Below are 22,323 nucleotides of genomic sequence, written 5' to 3'. Positions count from 1 at the left end.
GGACTATCTATGCTGTTTCTCTGCGTGTGTGGATGTTTACGTTCCCCTCTGTAATGTATGATGTTGAGCTGGTAGGAATATCTGTTCTCCCCATGTAGACACACTCGTCCACAGATAACACTGTCGAGGTAATAGCGTTCTGCCTGCACATCTGATGCAGTATAGCACTCACCCATCACAGCACAGGCAACACAGCTGGGGGGGGGGGGGGGGGGGGGGGGGAGAGGCGAGAGGGAGAGGAGGAGAAGATGGAGAATAGGGGTTTTTTAATTTCCCCAGCAGCACAGTTAGTTAGTCTGTCAACACAGACAGACACAAACTGGAATTAACTCGGTATGAATTTCCAACAGAAAGACAAGCTGCATTTCAAAGAGTGTGCAGGCCTGCAAGTTTTGTCAGTGGGCGTCATGGCAACATTTTTTTTTATTAAAGCGCATCTTTATGGATTATTTAGTCTCTAATAAGCTCTGATCTGTCTTAAAGGATTTAGAGCTCATAGGTAAGGATGTTGAATAATACAAATAAGAATAAGAAGTCCTTTATTAGTAATTTGCAATATAAAAGCAGTAATAAGTAGAAATATGAAAGAAATATATAGAAATATAGAAGAACACGAATGGAATTAGACTGATATAAACAGTGTAAAGAAATATATGATGTTAGAGAATATGTACGGTGAATGTTTTGCGTTTATATTGCACAGACAGATGATCATGGCACAGGGAATAGTGCACAGTTGAGAAGTGTTAAAGTGCAGGTGCAGGTTTTTGAGTTCACTGCATCCTGAGAAATTAGTTCTATCTTATAAATCTAGGTCAACACTAGAAACTACAGCCTGTAGATTGTGCAGCACAATCAACAAACGAACGAACGCCTCCTTCCTGCAGCTCAATTCAGATGTCGAAGGTTGTTCAATGGAAATAATGAGCCACATTTCTTCACCTGCATCAGTGAGCCCACCAAGGTCTCTATCGTAACATCTCTGAACTCCAACTAAATAAAAGCTCTCAAGCCGAATCATGATGTTTATTTATTCTTTTTCACAGTTGCACATTGGGAAGGATCTTATTTGAACAACTATTCACTTTTGTGTGTTGCAAAATGCGCTCGAGTTGAACCTATTCCACATTTCCACCTTCCACTGTTGCTACAGAGGCAGCAAAACAGTTTTCCAGCCTCCCTTTTTTATATTATCCTTCCTGGGGTTGTCTTAGGATATTGAAAAAAAAATGGTGTTATTCCCTGTTAAAAACCTCCCACCTTCCTGGTGTGCTCAGGGTAGAAGCTTTCAAATAACTGGCCCTTTTATCGGCTCATTTTCCCTCGAAAAAGCCTGTCAAATAAGTGGACTTATGGTGCACTTAACAACGCCTAAAAAGAAATCTAAGAGGCCAGTATCGATTTACAAACCCGGTTTGAAATGTTACTTTCCTCCAAACGTTGCTTCAGAACATGGTGATTGCACCCTGAGTGCCCTCGGTGATTGTCTTTGAAGTGCTCGGAGCCATGCGCCGAAGCCCAGTATGTGCTGATATCCGGAGCTTCTGTTAGTCACTTCATATGTACTGAGTCCTGTGCCATCATTATTCAATGATTCACACTGTGCAGCCAAAACACTCACTCTTATCTGTTAAGGGGCTGCAGAGATGCAGTCAGACGGCTCTGGGTGGGTGGATGGGTGGGGGACAGAGAAGAAGAGAGGGAGAGGGAGAGAAAGAGAGAGAGAGAGAGAGAGAGAGAGAGAGAGAGAGAGAGAGAGAGAGAGAGAGAGAGAGAGAGTCTTGCTCTCCCTCTCTCTTGTGGGAACCGACTTTCCTCTCTTCCTCTCTTCCTCTCAACATGAGGCCAGAGAGCATCCTGACTTCAAGAGCTTTAGATCCCGAATATTCACGCTGGTGGCATTTCACCATGTGTAGGCGGTGAGGGTTTGCAGAGATAGGAGCGGGTGTGTGAAGTATCGATCACTGCTGCTGTTGTCCTCGTTTGCTCTGTGTCTCCCGGTGCCAGCTGACTCTCAGAGAACGATAGAGAGACTTAGATGCCGGGAGGAGGCTGCCGTTATAAGCCATGCTTATTCGACTGGGATGAGCTCAACACAATTAGGATTAATTTAGAGACATATGTTTGAAAAACAACAAAAGGAGTGATGCACACAGCACATAAAAGTAGGCCACGCGAGCACTGGAGATTTCTGCTTTGCTTCTGTAAAAATACCAGCCTGAAGAGTGATTCTAATACTGGGATGATTTGTGTTTTTTTTATTTTAGCACCGACTTCCTGTCTCACTTTACCTCGAATTGTTGAGGAACACCAAAGAAAGATTCCGACGTTTGATATTCAACTGTCAAATGTCAACATTTCCTGAAGTTCAACAGCTTCCATCCATTATGATGTGATGAAATATTCTAAGTCTGTCTGAGCTGCACCCTTCAACCTGCCTCCCATTAAATCTTCTTACATTTACAAAGTGTATATTTCTAATGTCAATTTGTTTTCTCTTGGCCTTTCAACTCTCCTCCAGCAGCTCTCACAGTAGCTGCCTGTGCTCCATCATTGTCAATTGGGCTCCGATCACTAACTGGGAGGATTTTTAGCTCCAGGGGGTTTGACTAGCTAAAAGCTTTCATACCAGCTCATGAAAGTGCCAAACCCAAGTAATCGCAGATTTACATATCAAACCCAGCATTTTCTTTTTCCATAATCAGAACTGTTCCTTCTCCACCACTTCTTCTTGCCACAGAGTTTTTATTTTCGCCCACACAAAACCTCCATTTGTTACAAAATGGAACTGGCTGCATTTAAATTTTGTGTTGCCTTTCCAAGATGAGATCCACTGATAATGTGTGTTTATGTGTGTGTGTGTGTGTGTGTGTGTGTGTGTGTGTGTGTGTGTGTGTGTATGCGTGTGTGTGTGTGTGTTACACAAACACGGAGGGGAAACAAAATTGTGGTTGGTGAACCATGAAGTCAGACCTGTGAGAACAACCTATCACTTCAGTTCAGTGCACAGTCACAGTCAAAACTTTCATACACAAGGTTACGATTGGTTTTATGTTTGGAGTAATTAGATAAAACATATTTTAAACATAACGTACAACTTTACAGTGGTAATGTCTTTAGTCATGTAGGAATTTGTCTCTTTCCAGAAGAGATTCCTTTATTATCTTGTACTGACCCTTTTCCCTTCAACCTCTTTGATGTGGTGTCCCCCAGGGATCTGTCTTGGGTCCCTGCATGTTTACATGTTGTGAACATGTTTTTCATTAAAGAAAATTACCTACATTTTGTAGAAAAGACAAGTTGTCATATAGGTGTAAATTTGTGGCAAAATGGTTTGTCTTATTTTGAATAGTGATGGATTTTATAGAACTATCTCCAACTTCTTGAATCTGAATAAACTGATGTTATTATTTCTGTCAGTATGTTAAAAATAAGTTTTACTATCATGTGTCACCTACAGTGAATTCATTCTTATTGGTTTACTTTTTATAGACATGGGTACTCAGCCAGAAAACCAATTTCCCATTTATTCTTTCTATTCACTGTGTTGTTAAGAATAGATTTTAAGAGTTTATTGAGGGAAACATTTGCTTGATTAAGAGATTAATAAGGTCAAGCACCCGATTAGAGAAGCATGCATCACTGTCTATCATAATAACACTGTCATTGAAAGGAAGCAGTCAGAAATGTTCTAATTCTACATATAGTGGCTTTAATGGGTTTAATGAGACTGTTTAACAACCTTGATCATTTTGAAGTAAAGACACTGACAAACAATTTCACCTTAATTAATTAAGTCTTACAGCTAATGCACATGATCGCTTTTATTCAGATTAATCTCTGTGTAAATCGACCGGCTGTGTTATTTCTCTGTTAAGATACACACACACAATTACCTCAACATTTTGTGTGCCTGTTTCCCATATCAGTGTGTTGTTGCCAGGCAATTAAAGTTTGCGTAGATATTTCCATGTGTATATTTTTACACCGAGGAAGGAGTTGAGGGAGATCTCTTGGCATCTGATCTGGCTGAGGCACTGTATCGGGGCCATGCTCTGCTCTCTGCTTCGCTCCCTTCTGTGTGTTCTTGGAAACGCTGCTGCCTTGTGTTGCTCTGCCAGGCCCTTGAGACAACTCCCAGTACATTTGAGTCCCAGTGACGCTCGCGAATGTTTGTGTGTTTGCATGTGTGCCCGTCCGTGTCTTTTCGACCGTGCATGTCATCGCTTCGTGCAGCTTTTGGTTCAAATGTGCAGCTCCGTCAAAGCCGAACACAAAGCAATTGTGTCTGCAATGTGTTTTGACTTTTGAGTGACAAACATTTATCTTCTCCGCACGCACAAAATGTTGTGCGTGTGGCTGTTTCGGGACACAGATATATTGTGATGGATAATAACTAGAAACCTCATTGCTAGGCTTCCAAAATTCAATTTGCGTGCTGCAGAACTCAATGAGTGCAGCTTACTGGCAGTTTTCTGTGATAAATGACACAAATCACGAGGATTTGTCAAAAAGAGGCAGGAATCTGACAGCAGACATTGTTAGTCGCCAACTTACTTGCCTCACTTTCCCCTGGAGACACGGCCGTTTGTATCTGTTTACGTCTCTCTGAGCTGCTCACACACAACCTCCACTTTCTAAGGCAAGTTCATGGAAAGAGCTCACCCTCTCTCTTCCTCTCTCCCCCCCCCCCCCCTTTTCATCTCTCCCTGTGCTGTCCAGATGGAGGAGGTAATAGCACGCATGCAAGATGAGAAAAATGGCATCCCCATCCGAACGGTGAAAAGTTTTCTTACCAAGATCCCCAGTGTTTTTTCAGGTAAGTCTCTTCTCCTCTATTCTCTTCTCCTGTCTTCTCTTCTCTTCTCTTCTCTTCTCTTCTCTTCTCTTCTCTTCTCCTCCCTTCTCTTCTCTTCTCTTCTCTTCTCTTCTCTTCTCTTCTCTTCTCTTCTCTTCTCTTCTCCTCTCCTCTCCTCTCCTCTCCTCTCCTGTCTTCCATTCTCTTCTCTTCTCTTCTCCCACACACTAAGTACCCAACTACACTGTTCATGCCAAACAAAACACTGAAAGTATTTAGAGAGTTGTCCATTTTGCATTTCATCTCGGCAGTGCTGGTGTCAAGAGGATCATGTTGGATTTTCGAGCTGTGCAACCTAATAGATAAGATTCATGCTGGAGTGATACTCTATAAGAGATGAGCTCAGTTAAACACTGCATTTAAAAGCTAGACAGCGCTCAGCCATCGATGTTATTTTTTACTGCATAGGAATATAAAAATAAACAATGCCCTGTAAGTGCTCTATATGCACTTACTGTATTAAACTTAAAGTACTACAGCATCATTTCAAAAGCCTATGTCAGCTAATATAAGTTAGAGCTTTTAACAACGCATAGTGTATTCCACAGCTACAGATCAATATAGCATCAACGTCCTGATAAGATATTAAACATTTACACAAGTCTACTTATGAATTAATAATCCAAATCTTGAATGTAATTTTTAGATTTACATATAAGTTCTTCTTCCTGTCAACTGTGCACAAACGTGCACTTCTCTCAGGATGCATTTACCTCAGGACCCCAACAATGGCCAGAACCACCACTGGTTGCTATCACTGCTAATAAAGGAGCCTGTCACAACCAGGGACATGTCCTGGATCTGTTGACATGTTTGGTTAGGACGTTAAAAAAGAAGAGTGGCAGTGAGTGGCACCAATGCATCAACACACATATAGATTTAAATGGCTAAATTTAGCTGTGGTGACGTTGGAGGAACAATGACGAATGCTTTGGGCACATAAAGAGCAGCTGGTGCACAGGTCTTCTCTGATGCCAAGTCTGCTACACAGTGTGAGTTTGTCTTTAACAAAACAAACAGCGTCAGACAATACTGATCAATGATTTTACACCTGACCAAGCAACATCGGCTCGGATCCTGTTCTTTTCTTTTTTTGTCAGATATTTTCGAATCAGTGCAGGAAACATGAACGGGGTCACGGACATCCCAGAATGCAACAGATAGCGTTTATATGTTGCCCTGCTTTGCACATACTGTTCAGTAAATACATTTACAAACTACAATACTATACTAGTATCTCATCTACACACAACCATCACAGTATATTTCAATGTCAGACAAATGAAGTCAAACTGTGCATTGTTTTTTAGGTATAATTGTTTTTTCAGGAGTGTGAGGGTTGGACTCAACCTCCCGCAAACACACAGCTCCCCTGCAGTCTCTGAGGCTGTAACAGTGCCTGTGTAGCTTCCCCTCTGTGAACACTGCCACTTGGCCAAACTGTAAACAACAATGTTACCAATGCAGGTTTCTTCCTCTGCACCAATTAGACCCACAAATTTGACAAAATACATTAATTTCTACTAACATTTACTGTTAATAGCTACATGTGCATACTCATACAGTTGTGTTGTTCGTGTCTTTTATGGTGTTTTGTGAATAGTATTAAGTGAGAAACACAAACGTAGCTAAGAAGCAACTCTGTCATCATCATTTTATTTCCATTTATACCGTTTTTACGACTATTTGTTTTTTTCATTTTTTCAACTCAAAGGATTTTGCTGCTGTGATTTTAACAACCTCTAAATGCTATAAGTACGTTTAATTCATTTCATACTTTTATTCATGCATCATCTCTATTTGAAGTATTCCTTTGCAGTTGTATATGCTGCCCTATGCTGCAGCAATTATCCCATATGTGCAATCACTGGGATCATTAGGATTTGATCTTATTGTTTATCGCTTTGTTTTTATTATTGTTACATTATAAGAAACAGACACACACACACACACACACACACCAATCTATGGTCATGATATTAATCAATTCTGAGAACAGCCTTGTTACAGGATTACGTTGCACATCTCATTAAAACTCTATCTTAGAAAGTGGGTCATCTTTGATAGTGTGAAAATGGGGTTGTATTAATGATGTTAATCCATGGAAAATCTCATCTGGCTATGGGGGCACTGAACAGAAGTGGGTGCAGTGATAAAGAAATGCAGAGACAAACCACAGACGGACAGAACGTTATCCTGATGGAGAGAGAGACAGGGACGCACTGTCTCAACGCATGAATTCCCTCATATCTCAATTTCACACCTTTTTCCCCCTGCCTGCTGTGGCTCTGTCTCCTCGACACACCTTCACCTGTCAGCCTGACAGACAGTAATAGTAACTCGGAAAATATATATTTAGCCAAAGTGCCAAAGTCTCATGTTGCGGCGAGGTGTGAAAATGCCCGGGGGACGGAGGGAACTGTTTTTCTGAGATGTGAAAATGATTAAGTTGCATCCTCAGATGGAAAATAGCAAAAGGTGATTTACTAGTCATGTCTAGACTTTTGCCTAAAATACTTTTTGATGACTACACTGTGTCGTTTTTTTAAACAATGATGCAGTGTCCTGTCTTCATCATTTACCTTTTGTTTGAGAGTGTTGGATATGTCCAACATGATGCACAGACCCACTAAATTAAAAATGACAACTGCAATGTCTGTGCTGTCACTCAGTCGTACACATTGTGTTGTTACCATAAACTATGGATGCTTCATTATGCCTTTGCGCCTCTCTGGTCATTTATATTAATGGGCCAAAGCCGAAGAGAGCTGGCTCGGAGAGGATGTCAGAAAATAATATTTGGTAATGGATGGCCCATTACCCACCCACGTGGTGCAAGGTGAGAGGAATTGGTATGCATTGTGATGATGGCGGGTGGTGGGTAGAGTTAACAGTGCCATTGTTTTCTCTTTCATTTGCATATATATGCAGAAAATGTTTCAGCACCCTGTGAATACATCAGCGATTCGGTGATTCATATTTATGTGCTTTCTCTGGTTTCAGGTGCTGAAATTGTTCAGTGGATGATCAAGAATCTGGACATCGAAGATCAAGGTAAAAGAGCTGATCAGTATTGATCTGTGGGACAGTTCAGGGTTTGGGGAGTTGATTTGTGATCTGTGATCAGATGTTGGAGCTGCAGCAGTGGAAGTCACACAGCTCATGGAGGCTTTAGAGGTCATAACTCAGTCAGAGGGTTATGATACATATATCCTGACATTCAGTGCTACTTACATTTTCCATCTTCATCATCCCTGACTACAAAACAACACCCACAGATCAAGAACTTAGAATCATACGGAATTTACTTCATAGCATGGGTTGATACATTTTCCAAAGGAATTGCTAATAGCCAATTCAGACAAATTTCTGCTCTAATTTCAAAAAAATGTCAATGATTTTAAATGTACAATAAGTAACTTCATGCACTATGGGTGTGTCCATCAAAACAATAACAAAAGACCTAGTTTGATGACGTCATGAAGCAGCGTGGGATCTTGGGAGTTGTTGTCCTTCCCACCCTTTCTTGTCCCATTATCTTGGGTCGCTTGGGGACCCTGTGTGATTGCAGCTTTGGGGACGGAACGTGCAGAGAACAACAATGAATAATTATTGTTCATGACAAAGGAACCAAAACAAACAGACGAAGGAAAAACCAGCCAACTGGTTAGCAGCGTGTTTTTAATTTTTCATACCTGGTAACTGTGAATCCAATTGGGGATTTCTCTGGGTTCATATATAACAAAGGTCTACTTGTTTGAAGACATTTTGATGAATAATCGTTACATGTTATATCTTTAACTAAAAACAAATATAGGCTAAAATATGGCTTAAGTTGTTACCCACACCCAACTGACTGACTCTGTCGCAGCATTATAATAAATGTTTATATCATCCCAAAATGTATAGTCCACACTGAAAGAAAGAACCCCCCCCCTCCTCCTCTGTGCCCCTGTGGATCCTGCGTGAAAGCTTCTATGTAAATGTCCACAGCTCTGCTTCTCCTTTGATCTGTCTTTTTGTGTCCTTGAGCTACATCAAACTGTGCAATTCTTGTTCTTATTTTTCCTCTTTTCTTTCCCTCCTGACTTTTTTTTCCATTCCACTGCGATGAAGTAGAACCAGCGTGTCTCGAGGCGGTCGCCAGATCATTAGTTGAACCTTTCACTGCACATAAAATAACTTAAAAGTTGGCAGGTTTGAGCTGTGATGAATGTGGAAAGTAAAAACCGTTTGCTTGCTTGAATTACAGATAAAGAGAAGCACAGTTAACAATGTAAAAAGTTCTGTAGGTGTGTGTTTACTGCTGTTATTGCAGTGTTTATATGTGTGTGTGTGTGCATCTATCCAGTGTTTACCCACTCTAGTGTGTATGAGCCTCAGTGTTGTACCATCGAGTTCGAAGTGGTGACATTGTCTATTGTGCAATTAGCTGACTCAGAATTCCTTTGTGTGGTTCCATTTGTATGTAAGGATCTTCCTGTCTCATTCTGTGTGTGTGTGAGTCTGTGTGTGTGAGTGTGCGTCCGTGCCTGACGGTGTGTTTGTGTGTATGTGTGTCATTACCTCAAGCAAATTTACATGTATAGTGCTATAATTTGTGTCACCTGCAATTTTCTAAATTAAAGTTGTCAAAATCTGCAGTTTTATATCTGTTACCCGAGCAGATGTTCTCTGTCCTTTAAGATTTTATTCTATTATCCGTGCACTTTTTTTTTTTGCAAACAGATACAAAACCCGCTGTCAGTTGCCCTGCGGTGGTGAACACAACACAGCGTTGTGCAAAACGACGTGACTCTCAGCACAGAGCAGCTCCTGGCGGGGCTGACAAAACACGGCAAAGTGAAATGCAATTAATTTGGTTCACAGCACGGTAGCAGCATGTTTATTATATAAAGGCAGATTAGTTTATATCAAAGATGACTGGGGATTTAGAGTGTTTTTTTGCCAAATGCATGCCACGGATAATATACAGACGCTCTCCAGATGAACCCATTATCGTCCTATTGGGCAATCTCTGCAGTGCCTCAATCCTTTTTCCATCCAATGCTACATTATATTAGCCAATGGAAATTTCTGCCGGTAAAGTTCATCTCAAACGTTCTATGACGTCTCAGGGGGATGTTTAAGAAGTCGGTTTTGCTCTTGTTACGCTTAACCATAATACTTTCATTACAATTCAGACCAGTACAGATTATCGCCAGTCATTGTTCTTCCAGAGACAATTGGTTTGGCAGGCAGATTTGATTAATTAGCATGCAAATACAGCGCAGCTCAGTCAGGATGGGGATTAGAAACAGTTAGAAGATAAATGTGAATGCGGAGCCACAGGATGACATGATCTGCAACCTTCTATTTTCGCTGTGTAAGTTCCCTTTATTATATATTATCAGAGAATATGAATTTAATGTTCATCATTATGCTGATGACACACAGTCGTATATATATTTTGCCGGAGCCAAACAAAAGTAATTCTTGCCGTTACAGAGAAAACAAGAAGCACTATTCACACTATAAATACACAGTATAGGGAGCCTGCAGCCACTGAGAGATGTATAGTAGCGGTGCCTTAAGCCTGTAAACGAGCAGAGTGGAAATGGAGCAAAAACAGCCGAAGGGTCAAAGGGGTTAATGGACTAAAGACTGATTCTCTCAGAGTAACTTACTCTATGAATTAGCTTTGCTGTATTATGATTTCATTAGAGCAGCAGGGTCGTAAAAACCCGATGAGTGTCACCAGCTCTTTTGACCTCTCACCTGCCTGAAAATAAATCCCTGCAGGAGTAGAACTGGTCAATATGGCCGTTTATTGCTTGAAATAAATTCTATGGTGCTTCAAAGCTCTTACACATGCATCAGGTCTGTTTCTTTAAAATAAGTCATATCAATATGACAATGAAATCATTTATTCAAAAGCAAATCCTACACATAAAGTAGCATCACTATAGTTTCGCTGCAAAATAGTGACCCTCTTCAGATCATTATGAGCCACGTGTAGTAGTAGATCATTCAGGGAGCTCGGAAACTGCGTATACATCTGTGTTTGATGCTGACGTATCAGGTCGTCATGGTAACATTTAATAAGGAAGCAGTTAAGGTTACCGAACCACCAGGGTCTCCACTCCGTCACTCGTACGTCACTTCTCTGCTCCCATTGTATATTCTACAGGCGCATGAGGTCACCTAACAATAAAACATAAATACAGTGCCTTGCATAAGTATTCACCCCCTTTGGACTTTTCTACATTTTGTCATGGTATAACCACAGATTAAAATTCATTTCATCGTGAGTTTATGTAATGGACCAACACAAAATAGTGCATCATTTGGAAGTGGGGGGAAATATTACATGGATTTCACAATTATTTACAAATAAAAATCTGAAAAATGTTGAGTGCATATGTATTCACCCCCTTTACTGTGAAACCCCTAACAAAGATCTGGTGCGACCAATTGCATTCACAAGTCACATTTGCAAGTCACATAATTAGTAAATAGGGTCCACCTGTCTGCAATTTAATCTCAGTATAAATACACCTGTTCTGTGACGGACTCAGAGTTTGTTGGAGATCATTACTGAACAAACAGCATCATGAAGACCAAGGAGCTCACCAAACAGGTCAGGGATAAAGTTGTGGAGAAATATGAAGCAGGGTTAGGTTATAAAAAAATATCCAGAGCTTTGAACATCTCTCTGAGCACCATAAAATCCATCATAAGAAAATGGAAAGAATATGGCACAACCGCAAACCTACCAAGAGGAGGCCGTCCACCCAAACTGAAGAGTCGGACAAGGAGAAAATTAATCAGAGAAGCAACCAGGAGGCCCATGGTTACTCTGGAGGAGTTGCAGAGATCCACAGCTGAGGTGGGAGAATCTGTCCACAGGACAACTATTAGTCGTCTACTCCACAAATCTGGCCTTTATGGAAGAGTGGCAAGAAGAAAGCCATTGTTGAAAGGGATCCATAAAAAATCCCGTTTGGAGTTTGCCAGAAGCCATGTGGGAGACACAGCAAACATGTGGAAGAAGGTGCTCTGGTCAGATGAGACCAAAATTGAACTTTTTGGCCTCAATGCAAAACGCTATGTGTGGCGAAAACCCAACACTGCCCATCACCCTGAGCACACCATCCCAACAGTGAAATATGGTGGTGGTAGCATCATGCTGTGGGGATGCTTCTCTTCAGCAGGTACAGGGAAACTGGTCAGAATAGAGGGAAAGATGGATGGAGCCAAATACAGGGAAATCCTTGAAGAAAATCTGATGCAGTCTGCAAAAGACTTGAGACTGGGGCGGAGGTTCATCTTCCAGCAGGACAATGACCCTAAACATACAGCCAGAGCTACAAAGGAATGGTTTGGATTAAAGAATGTTAATGTCTTAAAATGGCCCAGTCAAAGCCCAGACCTCAATCCAATAGAGAATCTATGGCAAGACTTGAAGATTGCGGTTCACAGACGGTCTCCATCCAATCTGACTGAGCTTCATCTTTTTTGCCAAGAAGAATGGACAAACCTTTCCATCTCTAGATGTGCAAAGCTGGTAGAGACATACCCCAAAAGACTTGCAGCTGTAATTGCAGCGAAAGGGGGTTCTACCAAGTATTGACACAGGGGGGTGAATACTTATGCACCCAACAGATGTCAACTTTTTTGTTCTCATTATTGTTTGTGTCACAATAAAATTTATTTTGCACCTCCAAAGTACTATGCATGTTTTGTTGATCAAACGGGAAAAAGTTTATTTAAGTCTATTTGAATTCCAGTTAGTAACAGTACATAATGGGAAAAAGTCCAAGGGGGGTGAATACTTATGCAAGGCACTGTATGGGCTGTAATAAGCCTCTTGCACAGGGAGGACAGTCACGTGTGTGTGTGTGTGTGCGTGTGTGTGTGTGTGTGTGTGTGTGTGTGTGTGTGTGTGTGTGTGTGTGTGTGTGTGTGTGTGTGTGTGTGTGTGTGTGTGTGTGTGTGTGTGTGTGTGAGTGCATGTGGCAAGCACACCCTCTGCCCAGTGGTCGTAGCTATTACCTTTAAATTCCTGAACCTTGATTTCAGAGTGCAGATACAAACTGAGAGTGTTTTGACGTGGAGCCTGAACACTGAACTTTCACATACACAACAACCATAACAACAAAGAGTGAGGCGAACACGCCCACCAACTCCCTGCAACAACTCCACACACTGGACGAACAGTAGCTTTCCATCCACAGACCTCTCTGCCAGTACTCATGAAGAAATGTGGGTTTGTTTTAACAGCAGCTTCTCTACTCTACTCAAACATGTGTCCATCACAACAACACACACACTTCCTGATCTCTGATCTGTTTTGTGCGGGGGGGTTCAACACACAGTGGAAGGCGGTAATGCACCTTGACGTTGGTTGCTACCCGCCAATAAACCAAACAGAGAAGAAGAAGAGGCTCGGACATCCTCCGCAATTCATGACTGAAAACGCCCTTAAAATAACAATGTATTTGAACAAGAGGCCGGGCTTTCTATTAGAGTCACAATCTTTTTGTGGCTTTGATCTTCAACATTATTTGAGATCTTTAAAATTGTCTTTGGTTCTTTATCATGTCTTTGATGTCTATATGACTTATGGTTGGAAAAAGATACCCTTCATGTCCCATATCAAGGGCGTTTTGTACTACCTTGGTCAGCAGCGCTAAGTGGAAAGAAACGGATCAAATAGACCTAAACCCAGATACGGAGGAGACTGCAATACAGACATTCACCATGGATACATCTAATGCATTGGAGCTTCCCAGCATGACAGTTGAAACTATTCGCATGCAGATTGAGGATCTTTATACCAAGTTGACTGCGGAGCAGTGGGAACTGTTAAAATCAGAAACACCAGACAAGGTCACAAGGTTTCTGTTGGCAGAACTTCTTCTGAACATGACTTTGTCTGTGTCCTCAGACCTGATCACAGCACATGGACACAACGACTTTCCCTTTACTGTGGAGAGTATCCAGTCCAGTCTGGGAGACGCTCTCCGTCAGAGTTTAGCACCGGGCAGCTTAAAAAAGTCTGTGAGTTTGGATCAACTCACTGAGTTGGTTGCAGAGGAGATGATAGAGAGGGTCAATTCCCGCTGGTCTGAGCGCTCCACCAGCGGATGCTCCACCAGCGGATGCTCCACCAGCGGATGCTCCACCAGCGGATGCTCCACCAGCGGATGCTCCACCAGACTGCCACAGTGTCACCAGACCACAGCCAACAAACTTGAGAAAATGGTCAATTGTGTTTGCAAAGTGTTGAAGAAATCTGCCGGCGACATCGAGGGCTTGTTCAAGCCGAAACTACGCAGTCAAAAGACATTTGAGCTGATAAACGAGTTCCCTAGGGGGAAACCAACCTCTTCACGCACTGACACTTCATCATGCAGTTCTCGCTCTGACAGACGAACATCCTCAGAATCTTCAGTCCGTAGCAGTGACTATAGGACAAGTGAGGCTGTCCAGGAAATCATCGGGAAGGAGGTGAGCGACATCATCGAGCCCCTTGTGGATGAAATGTCAGAATCTGACCTGAGTGGGCTGATATCTGAATCTTCTCTGGAGTTTAAAGCTGCTGCAGATGAAATCTATCAGATAATTAGTGAAGAGGAGAGCGTCAGATCATCTGATTCGAGTAGAGGCTCCAAATCCTCAAAGAGCAACAAGAAGTTTTGGAAAGGAGTGGGGAAGAGGATCAAGAAGCTTTTTGCAAAGTTTTTGGCGACAGCATCGATGCTCAAGATGGGGACACAAGTCAGGAAGAAGTTCAGTAAGGAGAGCCAAGTCCCGAGCAGTGAGTCAGTCAAGTCTCTGATGGATAGTGTGGAGTCTCTGCTTCTGACAGAGACCAAGGACAGAGTTTCACCTGCAAACGCCCCCGTCCTTACCGATGTCCTCTATACGTACATCACAACTGACATTTTAGTGGGGAGTCCAGCTGAAGTGACGAAAGTGTCTGTTCCTAAGTCCCACAGAAAGATGTACGCGGACATAAAGGAGAGAGTGATCAATTTCCTGCTATTGATGAACTGGTGGTTCTCAAAACAGGCCGGTGACTACACCAAGAGGGTGACCTCCGCTTTAATGGAGATTGAGCCCATAGTAGGATCTCCGGTCTCAGAGATCAACAGTGCAACGGAACGGGCAGAGCCCCGCAAAAAGATGTATGTCAATCTCGTCATTGACCTGTTCGTCACTCGAGTGTATGCAAAGTCCAAAGTGAACTTGTGTGACGAATCAATACACCTCACTCAATACCTGTTTGAAAAAACATGGGCCGAAGTCCAAGACATTGACTTAGACATGTCCCCAGATATAATCAATGTCCTCCACAAGGCCGTGTTCAAGGACCTGTGTAAGATGTGGGACTGTCCAGAAATGTTGCTGCTTTCCATTTATCGAAAAGAACCAGAGGTCGAGAAAAGAATCGCCGCCTCTATGGAAAGCCACATGTCCAAAAAACCCAGCAGAATGTCCAGATTCTTCTCCTCTTTGAGCAGATTCTTTAAACGGTAGAAATTCTAATGCTTTAAATGAGGACGTGCATATACGTGTCTTCTGCTGAAGGGGTGTGGATTCACTCTGGGAGCTCCAGTTTACCACATCCAAACAAAAAAAAAAGTCTGCATGAAATGTTTTCTGTAACCATTTTCTGTCACAACTGTTAAAAAAGAATAAAAAATAAGAAGATGAGTCGCAGAGGTTGTCCTCTTGATGTGAAAGCGGCCAGTGTGTGAGGAGGACCATGCAGGAAAGAGGGGGGGAGAAGGGGGAGCACAGGGGGGGGGGGGGGGGGGGGGGGGGGGGGGGGGGGGGGGGGGGTCTGCTTCATTAGAACCGAGCTTTGGTCCCATGAGCTCTTTTCACATCTCATAGCATGAAGTCGTGTGTGTGTGTGTGTGTGTGTGTGTGTGTGTGTGTGTGTGTATGTGTGTGTGTGTGTGTTTGTGTGTGTGTGTGTGTGTGTGTGTGTGTGTGTGTGTGTTTATGGGAGAGAAAAAGTCAATATATAGAGCTGGACCACACATAGGATAAGAACACAGCACTGTCCCTTTTTATAGAATCTGAAGCGTACACAACACCAAGTGAAATTTGTGAGGGTGATAAAATCTCTCCCCCTCAGGATGATGTTTTGTTTGACCTTTCGACCTTTCGTGTGTGTGTGTGTGTGTGTGTGTGTGTGTGTGTGTGTGTGTGTGTGTGTGTGTTTGTGTGTGTGTGGAGGAAAGAGAAGAGATAACAGATGAATGAAACTCTCATTTAATCACCATAGCTTACATAAAATAGTAGTACAATAGTTAAAAGAAGTGTTTTGATTTTTTAAATGTTATGTGAAATAGTTTATTGTTATGCCCCCAAATAGTTTCATTTATAATAATTCAAATTCTTAAGGGGGATTTAACACCAGCCGTTTAAATAAGTCAAATTCCACCACGAGCACATCCACAAAAACCAGCATCCATCAACCTGTCAGTGAGCGCACACCAGTGTATTATCAAGGGTGTGAATGGCATTTGGAAGAGCACCTATGATCTGCTCTGCGGAGCATCAGGAAACAGTGGCATGATGTCAGAGAGGGGACATATGGCTCGTCAGAACAGCCTGGGAGAGGGTGCACACTGTTCTGCATAATGGTCCTGGTCTCCTCCTGCAGCCTCCTCTAAGCCTCCTGATCCTCATGAGTCACTGCTGCAGTGGAGCACTTCACATGGTCTTTTTCAGCCTCCTGAGATCAGTGCGCCGCTACTGTGGCATGAAGTCGGCAACTCGCTTCAAAGGAAAAGCATTGATATATGCATTAGTGTCAGTCGTCTTTTATCAGCCCCCTTATTAGTTCAGATGCACATTTTATTCGTATGATGCTACTGTCTCCTCCTCATTAGCTCAATAAAAGCTTTGGAATAACAGTGGTCAGATCCTTTACTTAGGAAAACTATCAATACAATAATTCAAATACTCCATTACAAGTAAAATGTATTCAAAATCCTACAGTAAACATCAAAGTGTAAGTCTTCTTTCAGATTATGTGGTTATGTGGACTTTAACAAGATGGACGACGTGTCTCCAGTTCCTCCCGTCGTACAAAAATGGGGCTAAAATATCTCGCATTCAGATGCCGCCATCTTGTGCTCTTGATGCCATTTGGAGTCTTTGCATCTAGTGATGGAGCGAAGCCACAAGTCCTGCAGATACACACAAATCCAATCACGAGTCAGTCTTAGCTGTTAATCATATTTTTATAGCATCAAATTACAAATTAAAACCAAACTTACGGGAAAAGATTAGCACTTGAAACACACTAAATATATAAGAAGAAGAAGAAGAAGAAGAAGAAGAAGAAGAAGAAGAAGAAGAAGAAGAAGAAGACGAACAATATTTATTTCTATTATTATTCTATTATCTTTTAAAATCCTGTGGAGAAGCATGAAATGGAAATACTTAAAGCACAAGTACCTCAAATCTGCACCTATACTTGAGTCAATGTGTTTAATTACTTTTCATCTCTAATTGAAACAAAGACTCGTCGTCACCTCAACGTCTTCAAACAGTGAACAGTGGAAACATAAATCATCAAACTATAACAATCTCCTGCACGTCTTCAGAAAAGCTCGACCGGCTCCCACACTCCACTTGGCAGGCCTCCAGGCTGCTGGGTTTTTTGGCACCGAGCTGCTAATATGATGAAATCAAAGGGTGTTTTCCCCCTGGACTCTGAGGCCGGCCCTTCTCCACAACTTCACTTATTCCAGTCCAAGGTTTACTCAGCTGTAAAGCTTATAGAAAAGCCTACGCTGTGTTAAATGAACTCCCCTGTAACCACTTGATCCTTATAAACTCCGATACCAGAAATGCAACAACAAAAAACCATCTTGGTTTATCTTTTATTCATTCCTAAAAAAACTCTCCATCACATCAACCTTCGTGCATTTGAATACTTTCTATATACTAAATGAAAGTAGATCTTTGTTATGAATACCTGTCTTTTAATGTGATCCTCAAGTGCAAATAAGACAAATTCAATTCGGGAGTTTACATTCAGCATCCATCCTCAAAATACCATCAGAAAAATGTCAAAGCGTCACTGAGATAAAAGCAGAGCGACGGGCCGAGCAGTCACAGGTGACAGCGACGCTCAAACACTACATCAGAGCACATCAGCCCCGTGGTGGAAGGACGGGAGACAGCGATCTCTGTCAGATGTCAGTTTTCATACTCTGCTGACTTTACTTTCATCTGACATCCTTCCTACTGAGATAACAATCCAGAAAATTAAATATTTGAATGGATTATAAGTAAAAAGGGTCCACGGATGAACGGTTTCTGTTTGTAAATGTCTGTCTTCTTGAATTTCCTCAGTATTTCATGGACAGTAGCTTCATCCAGTAGCTTCATTCTGATGTAAATGTAACATACATCAAAGCGCATAAATATAATATATGGAGAAAATGTATATGTATTTATAAATATGACATAAACATAAAGAGGCTGTTGCTTTTAGAAATAGTACAGTGGATGGAGGAGGAGGGGGGGGGGGGGGGTGTTTATAAACAGGCTTAAATAACGTATGACTCATAATTTATTAATTTATGGACCCCAGCCATACATATGCACACAGATGCACACATATAAGTACCCTGACCTCTCAAAGATGTGACAGTAGTGAAGGAAAAGCCAACCTATATTCATTATCACATGCACACACACACACACACAGACAGACATAAGCACAACTGTGCACGCACACACACACCCACTCTGTGTATGTGTGTGTGAGAGAGAGTGAGAGAGCAGGGATGTTGCATGTTTTATGCATGCATAGTTATAGCATTTACAACGTCGCCTATTTTGAGCATGTCAAGCATTTGAACTGAGCTTATTAGTGTGTTAGGCCAGTTTACTCCCAGTCTCTCCTGGGCTTTGCACAAACCATTCCAATAAATAATCAAATACACGGCAGGAATAGAGGAGTACACGGAACAGCGTATAAACAAACTCTCCTACTATTCTTCATTCTTTACCAGGACTTAACAAAGAACTGTGAGGACGTTAAACCAAACATGAATCACAGACCCCTACAGGTCGAGAGCAGCAGGGAGTAATTGGTAGCAGGCGAGACACGCAGTTGATTACATGTTTTCATTATCTGATGGTTTTAAATCAGGGACGGTCATGTGCCGCGGAGCTGCCCGAGGGAAGCAGGTTTTCACTCCGACACCACAGCGAGTGGTTTGACTGATGAGTTCCGGCTGAAGACGGAATAATCAGCCAGGCCCCCCCGCTGTCCTGTTGGGTTCAGGAGCCGTGACCCACCCATCGCTCTGTCAAAGCTGTGTCAGAGTCTATTAAAACACGGCTCAGTCCGGCCATTTGTCAAGGAGGAATTTTATACTTGGGGGGTGAAAAGGTGAAACATTTTTAATTAGTGGCTGGGAGCTAAAAAGGGCTGCACGCTGGCCCAGGATCTGAGATGAGAGAGTATTGATCGTCAAGTAATCCAATTTGAACAAAGTAGAAAAGAAAAGGATCCGAGGATTCGAGAGCTGATTTATCTTTTAACACCTCAGGTTAAAGTGAATGTGTTTATAAACAGAGCATTTCTTTGAATTTCAATTAAAGAACAGTCTTATCACCCTTGTACTTAAAGTTTGACAGTGTGGAAATCATGCTTATTGGGTTTTTGGCAAAAAACAGTACAACCCCTTTAAAGGCATGAGAACCGATTTACTGTTCAGCTTTTTAAATGAGGAGTAATGACAACATGAACTAAACCTGAACCTGTTTTAATTTTCCTTTGAATTACTTGTAGTCGTGTGTGTTCACATGCACTGTGTCTATGCCTCAGATTTTTGTTATATGTTGTATTGGTAGGTGTTTATAGAATATAAAAAACATATAGAAAACTAGTTTTAACACGTATTCAAATGAAAAATGATACTTCAGCACACATATGTAACATATGACATAATTTCGACAGTTGACGCCATTGTTGAAAGACGTGGAAACTTTCTCCTGTTTGGGAAGAACAACATCTTCCTGAACTTCACTGAACACAATGTCAAGACATCAGGATTTGTGTGTGTGAATCTTTTAAATGAATGAAAGTAAAGTAGCACGTGCTGGTGAATAATATATAAATATGAAAAAACAGGAGTCTGTAAATCTCTGTGTTCTGTGTTTTCTCCCAGTGGAGGCTCTTCACTTAGGAACTCTGATGGCTGCACATGGTTACTTCTTCCCCATCTCAGACCACGTCCTCACTCTCAAAGACGATGGCACTTTCTATAGGTTTCAGGTAAGAATGATATAAATAATACAATGATTTTTATTTGCAAGCCATATATCAGCCCTGAGTTGTACAGGGTAATGCTATTTTAATAAAGACCTCCAGAAAATAAAACAATTAGAAGATCTTAATTGTAAGTGATGGGGTCAATGACATTCAATTGACCAAATAAATCAAAACACAAACATGTTCAGTTTTACTTGTAAACTCGAGGTATGTTGATTAAACATGTTTTATGTCTAATAATGTTGTTACCAACTGATTAAGAATGATATTATGGGATTGTGCTCTAAAAAGTAATTATATTAATAATACTAGTTTAGATTAATGTAATTGTTTTATTGGATATTTCTTCATAGGCATGTATCTGTGCATGTGCATGTATGTTTATTTATATGTATGTATATAAACGGGAGTGTTGTGTGTATGTGTGTGTGTGTGTGTGTGTTTATATACAGTGAAATACAGTGTATATCCATCTGTATTTGTACATATTCTGTACCATATGTCATCTCTTCACGTGACCTATGGGAGAAATTCCCTTATGTAAAAATATCTTTAAGCCCCAGAGTCATGTGAAAAGCTGACAGGGTTGCACGAGATGTCTACAGGGATATTAAATGATTTGTTTTGTGTATTTTTTATAGACACACAAATACATTTAGTCTATATAAAGAAAAAATTGGAAATCAAATATAATATAATGCATTTCCAACTCTAATACCTGCAGTCATGAGATGTTTTTTGTATCTATAAATGGAGCAACAGGCAGGAGGAATAAATAGAGATCTTCGAAAATGTCCCTGTGTGATTTCCTGGAGTTATAAGACTAATTAGGAGCTGTTGCATTCCATAATATTTACAGGTTCATGAAAGAAGGAAGAAAAAACCCACTGCTCTGACTGTCAATGGGTTGACTGACACTTTTAGTGATTTTACATCCAGTGAGCTCCCTGAAGTGTGCTGCACAGGACTGAGCGAAGTAAATCAATGTCTGTGTGTTTGTGTACGTCTCGGGCTTCATTCTGCTCTTTACATGTAATCAGCTCTCATCGGAAACCAGTGCGTACAATGGTGGTCAAGATTCCCGCTGCTGTCTGCTCTCTCCGCTCGCCCAAAGGAGCTTATGTGCTTTAGACATTATGCCGACCCCATTATACAACAAAATCTTTTATTGTGACAGATGCGGCACTGTGCCTGCATGCCCACCTCGCATGACAGTGCACGCTTTGAATCCAAACACCATGCGGTTAGCTGCACGCTGTCAAAAGCGAGCTTTCTTTTTGAGTTTTGAGTTTCTTTAATGACCTGCTCTTTTTTTTCCCTCTCAGACTCCATACTTTTGGCCATCAAACTGCTGGGAACCAGAAAACACAGACTATGGTGAGAGAGCGGCTCCGTTTACAGTCTGAGTTCTTACTGGGTGCTGAAGATGTATTATCAGTGCTGACGTCAGCAAAGGTTCAAACGATGAAGCTGCTGAACGTGGATGGGTTGGGAGAAGCGTAAAATCACATTTAGTTCTACTCAAATGCTTCAGTTACAGCACAATCAATTATAGAGCAGCGGGCATGTATTTACTCTGTGTGCTTTCTGCTTTATTTATATTTCACTATTTAAATGTATTTATCTCCATGTATTCCGTCCTCAGTCCGACGCTGGCTGACGCAGGCTGATTACAGCGAGGGTGACCAGGAATGTGTTTGGATGTGTGCAGCTATTGTGTTGCACTGAACGTTTTCACGGTGACAAAGAAAGACAAGCTCCTCATTGTTTGCAGTGTAACGCAGTGAGAGATATTGGCATTTCATATTTCATTGTTCCGAAAATGGTGCAGGTTGAATAGCCTGCCGCCGCCCTGCAGGTCTTTCATTTGTTGTTTGAATTGTGGGACTCAAGACTAAAGGGGCCTCTGCTCATTGTGGGACTCGGCTTGTGGGTGTTCTGGGAAGTTAGAGAGTCTCGCATGTGGCGCGTGATTCATGTGAACGATGCACCTTAATGAAAACAGTCTAATGGCGTAATGAAAGCCTCCACGTAATGGTCAGTTAACAAAGGGAAGGAGGGATGATGATAGTGCAGGAAGACATCAAAAGTCACACACACACACACACACAGACGCACACGGTAACAGACGCTCACACACACACACACACACACACACACACAAACA

At 41.7% G+C, this 22,323-nt stretch overlaps 1 protein-coding gene across 8 annotated transcripts in view; it reads left to right on the top strand.

Annotated features, from left to right (window-relative positions):
• The window catches only part of rgs7a (regulator of G protein signaling 7a), a 51,299-nt gene that overhangs the window by 22,334 nt on the left and 6,642 nt on the right, over positions 1-22,323 (top strand). For 7 of the 8 annotated variants that reach the window (XM_034608823.1, XM_034608821.1, XM_034608828.1 and 4 more), the window contains 4 exons: positions 4,723-4,819; positions 7,862-7,912; positions 20,053-20,159; positions 21,482-21,533. In XM_034608823.1, coding sequence (XP_034464714.1) covers positions 4,723-4,819; positions 7,862-7,912; positions 20,053-20,159; positions 21,482-21,533 — 307 coding nt within the window. Of the gene's footprint in view, positions 1-4,720; positions 4,820-7,855; positions 7,913-20,052; positions 20,160-21,481; positions 21,534-22,323 lie in introns of those variants that run through there. The other variant, XM_034608829.1, reaches the window with a different exon arrangement.

This window comes from Hippoglossus hippoglossus, chromosome 15, assembly GCF_009819705.1.
Source record: "Hippoglossus hippoglossus isolate fHipHip1 chromosome 15, fHipHip1.pri, whole genome shotgun sequence".
Classification (NCBI taxonomy): Eukaryota; Metazoa; Chordata; class Actinopteri; order Pleuronectiformes; family Pleuronectidae; genus Hippoglossus; species Hippoglossus hippoglossus.
The sequence above is the reverse complement of the archived record's forward strand: the minus strand, read 5'-3'. Positions and strand labels throughout refer to the sequence as shown.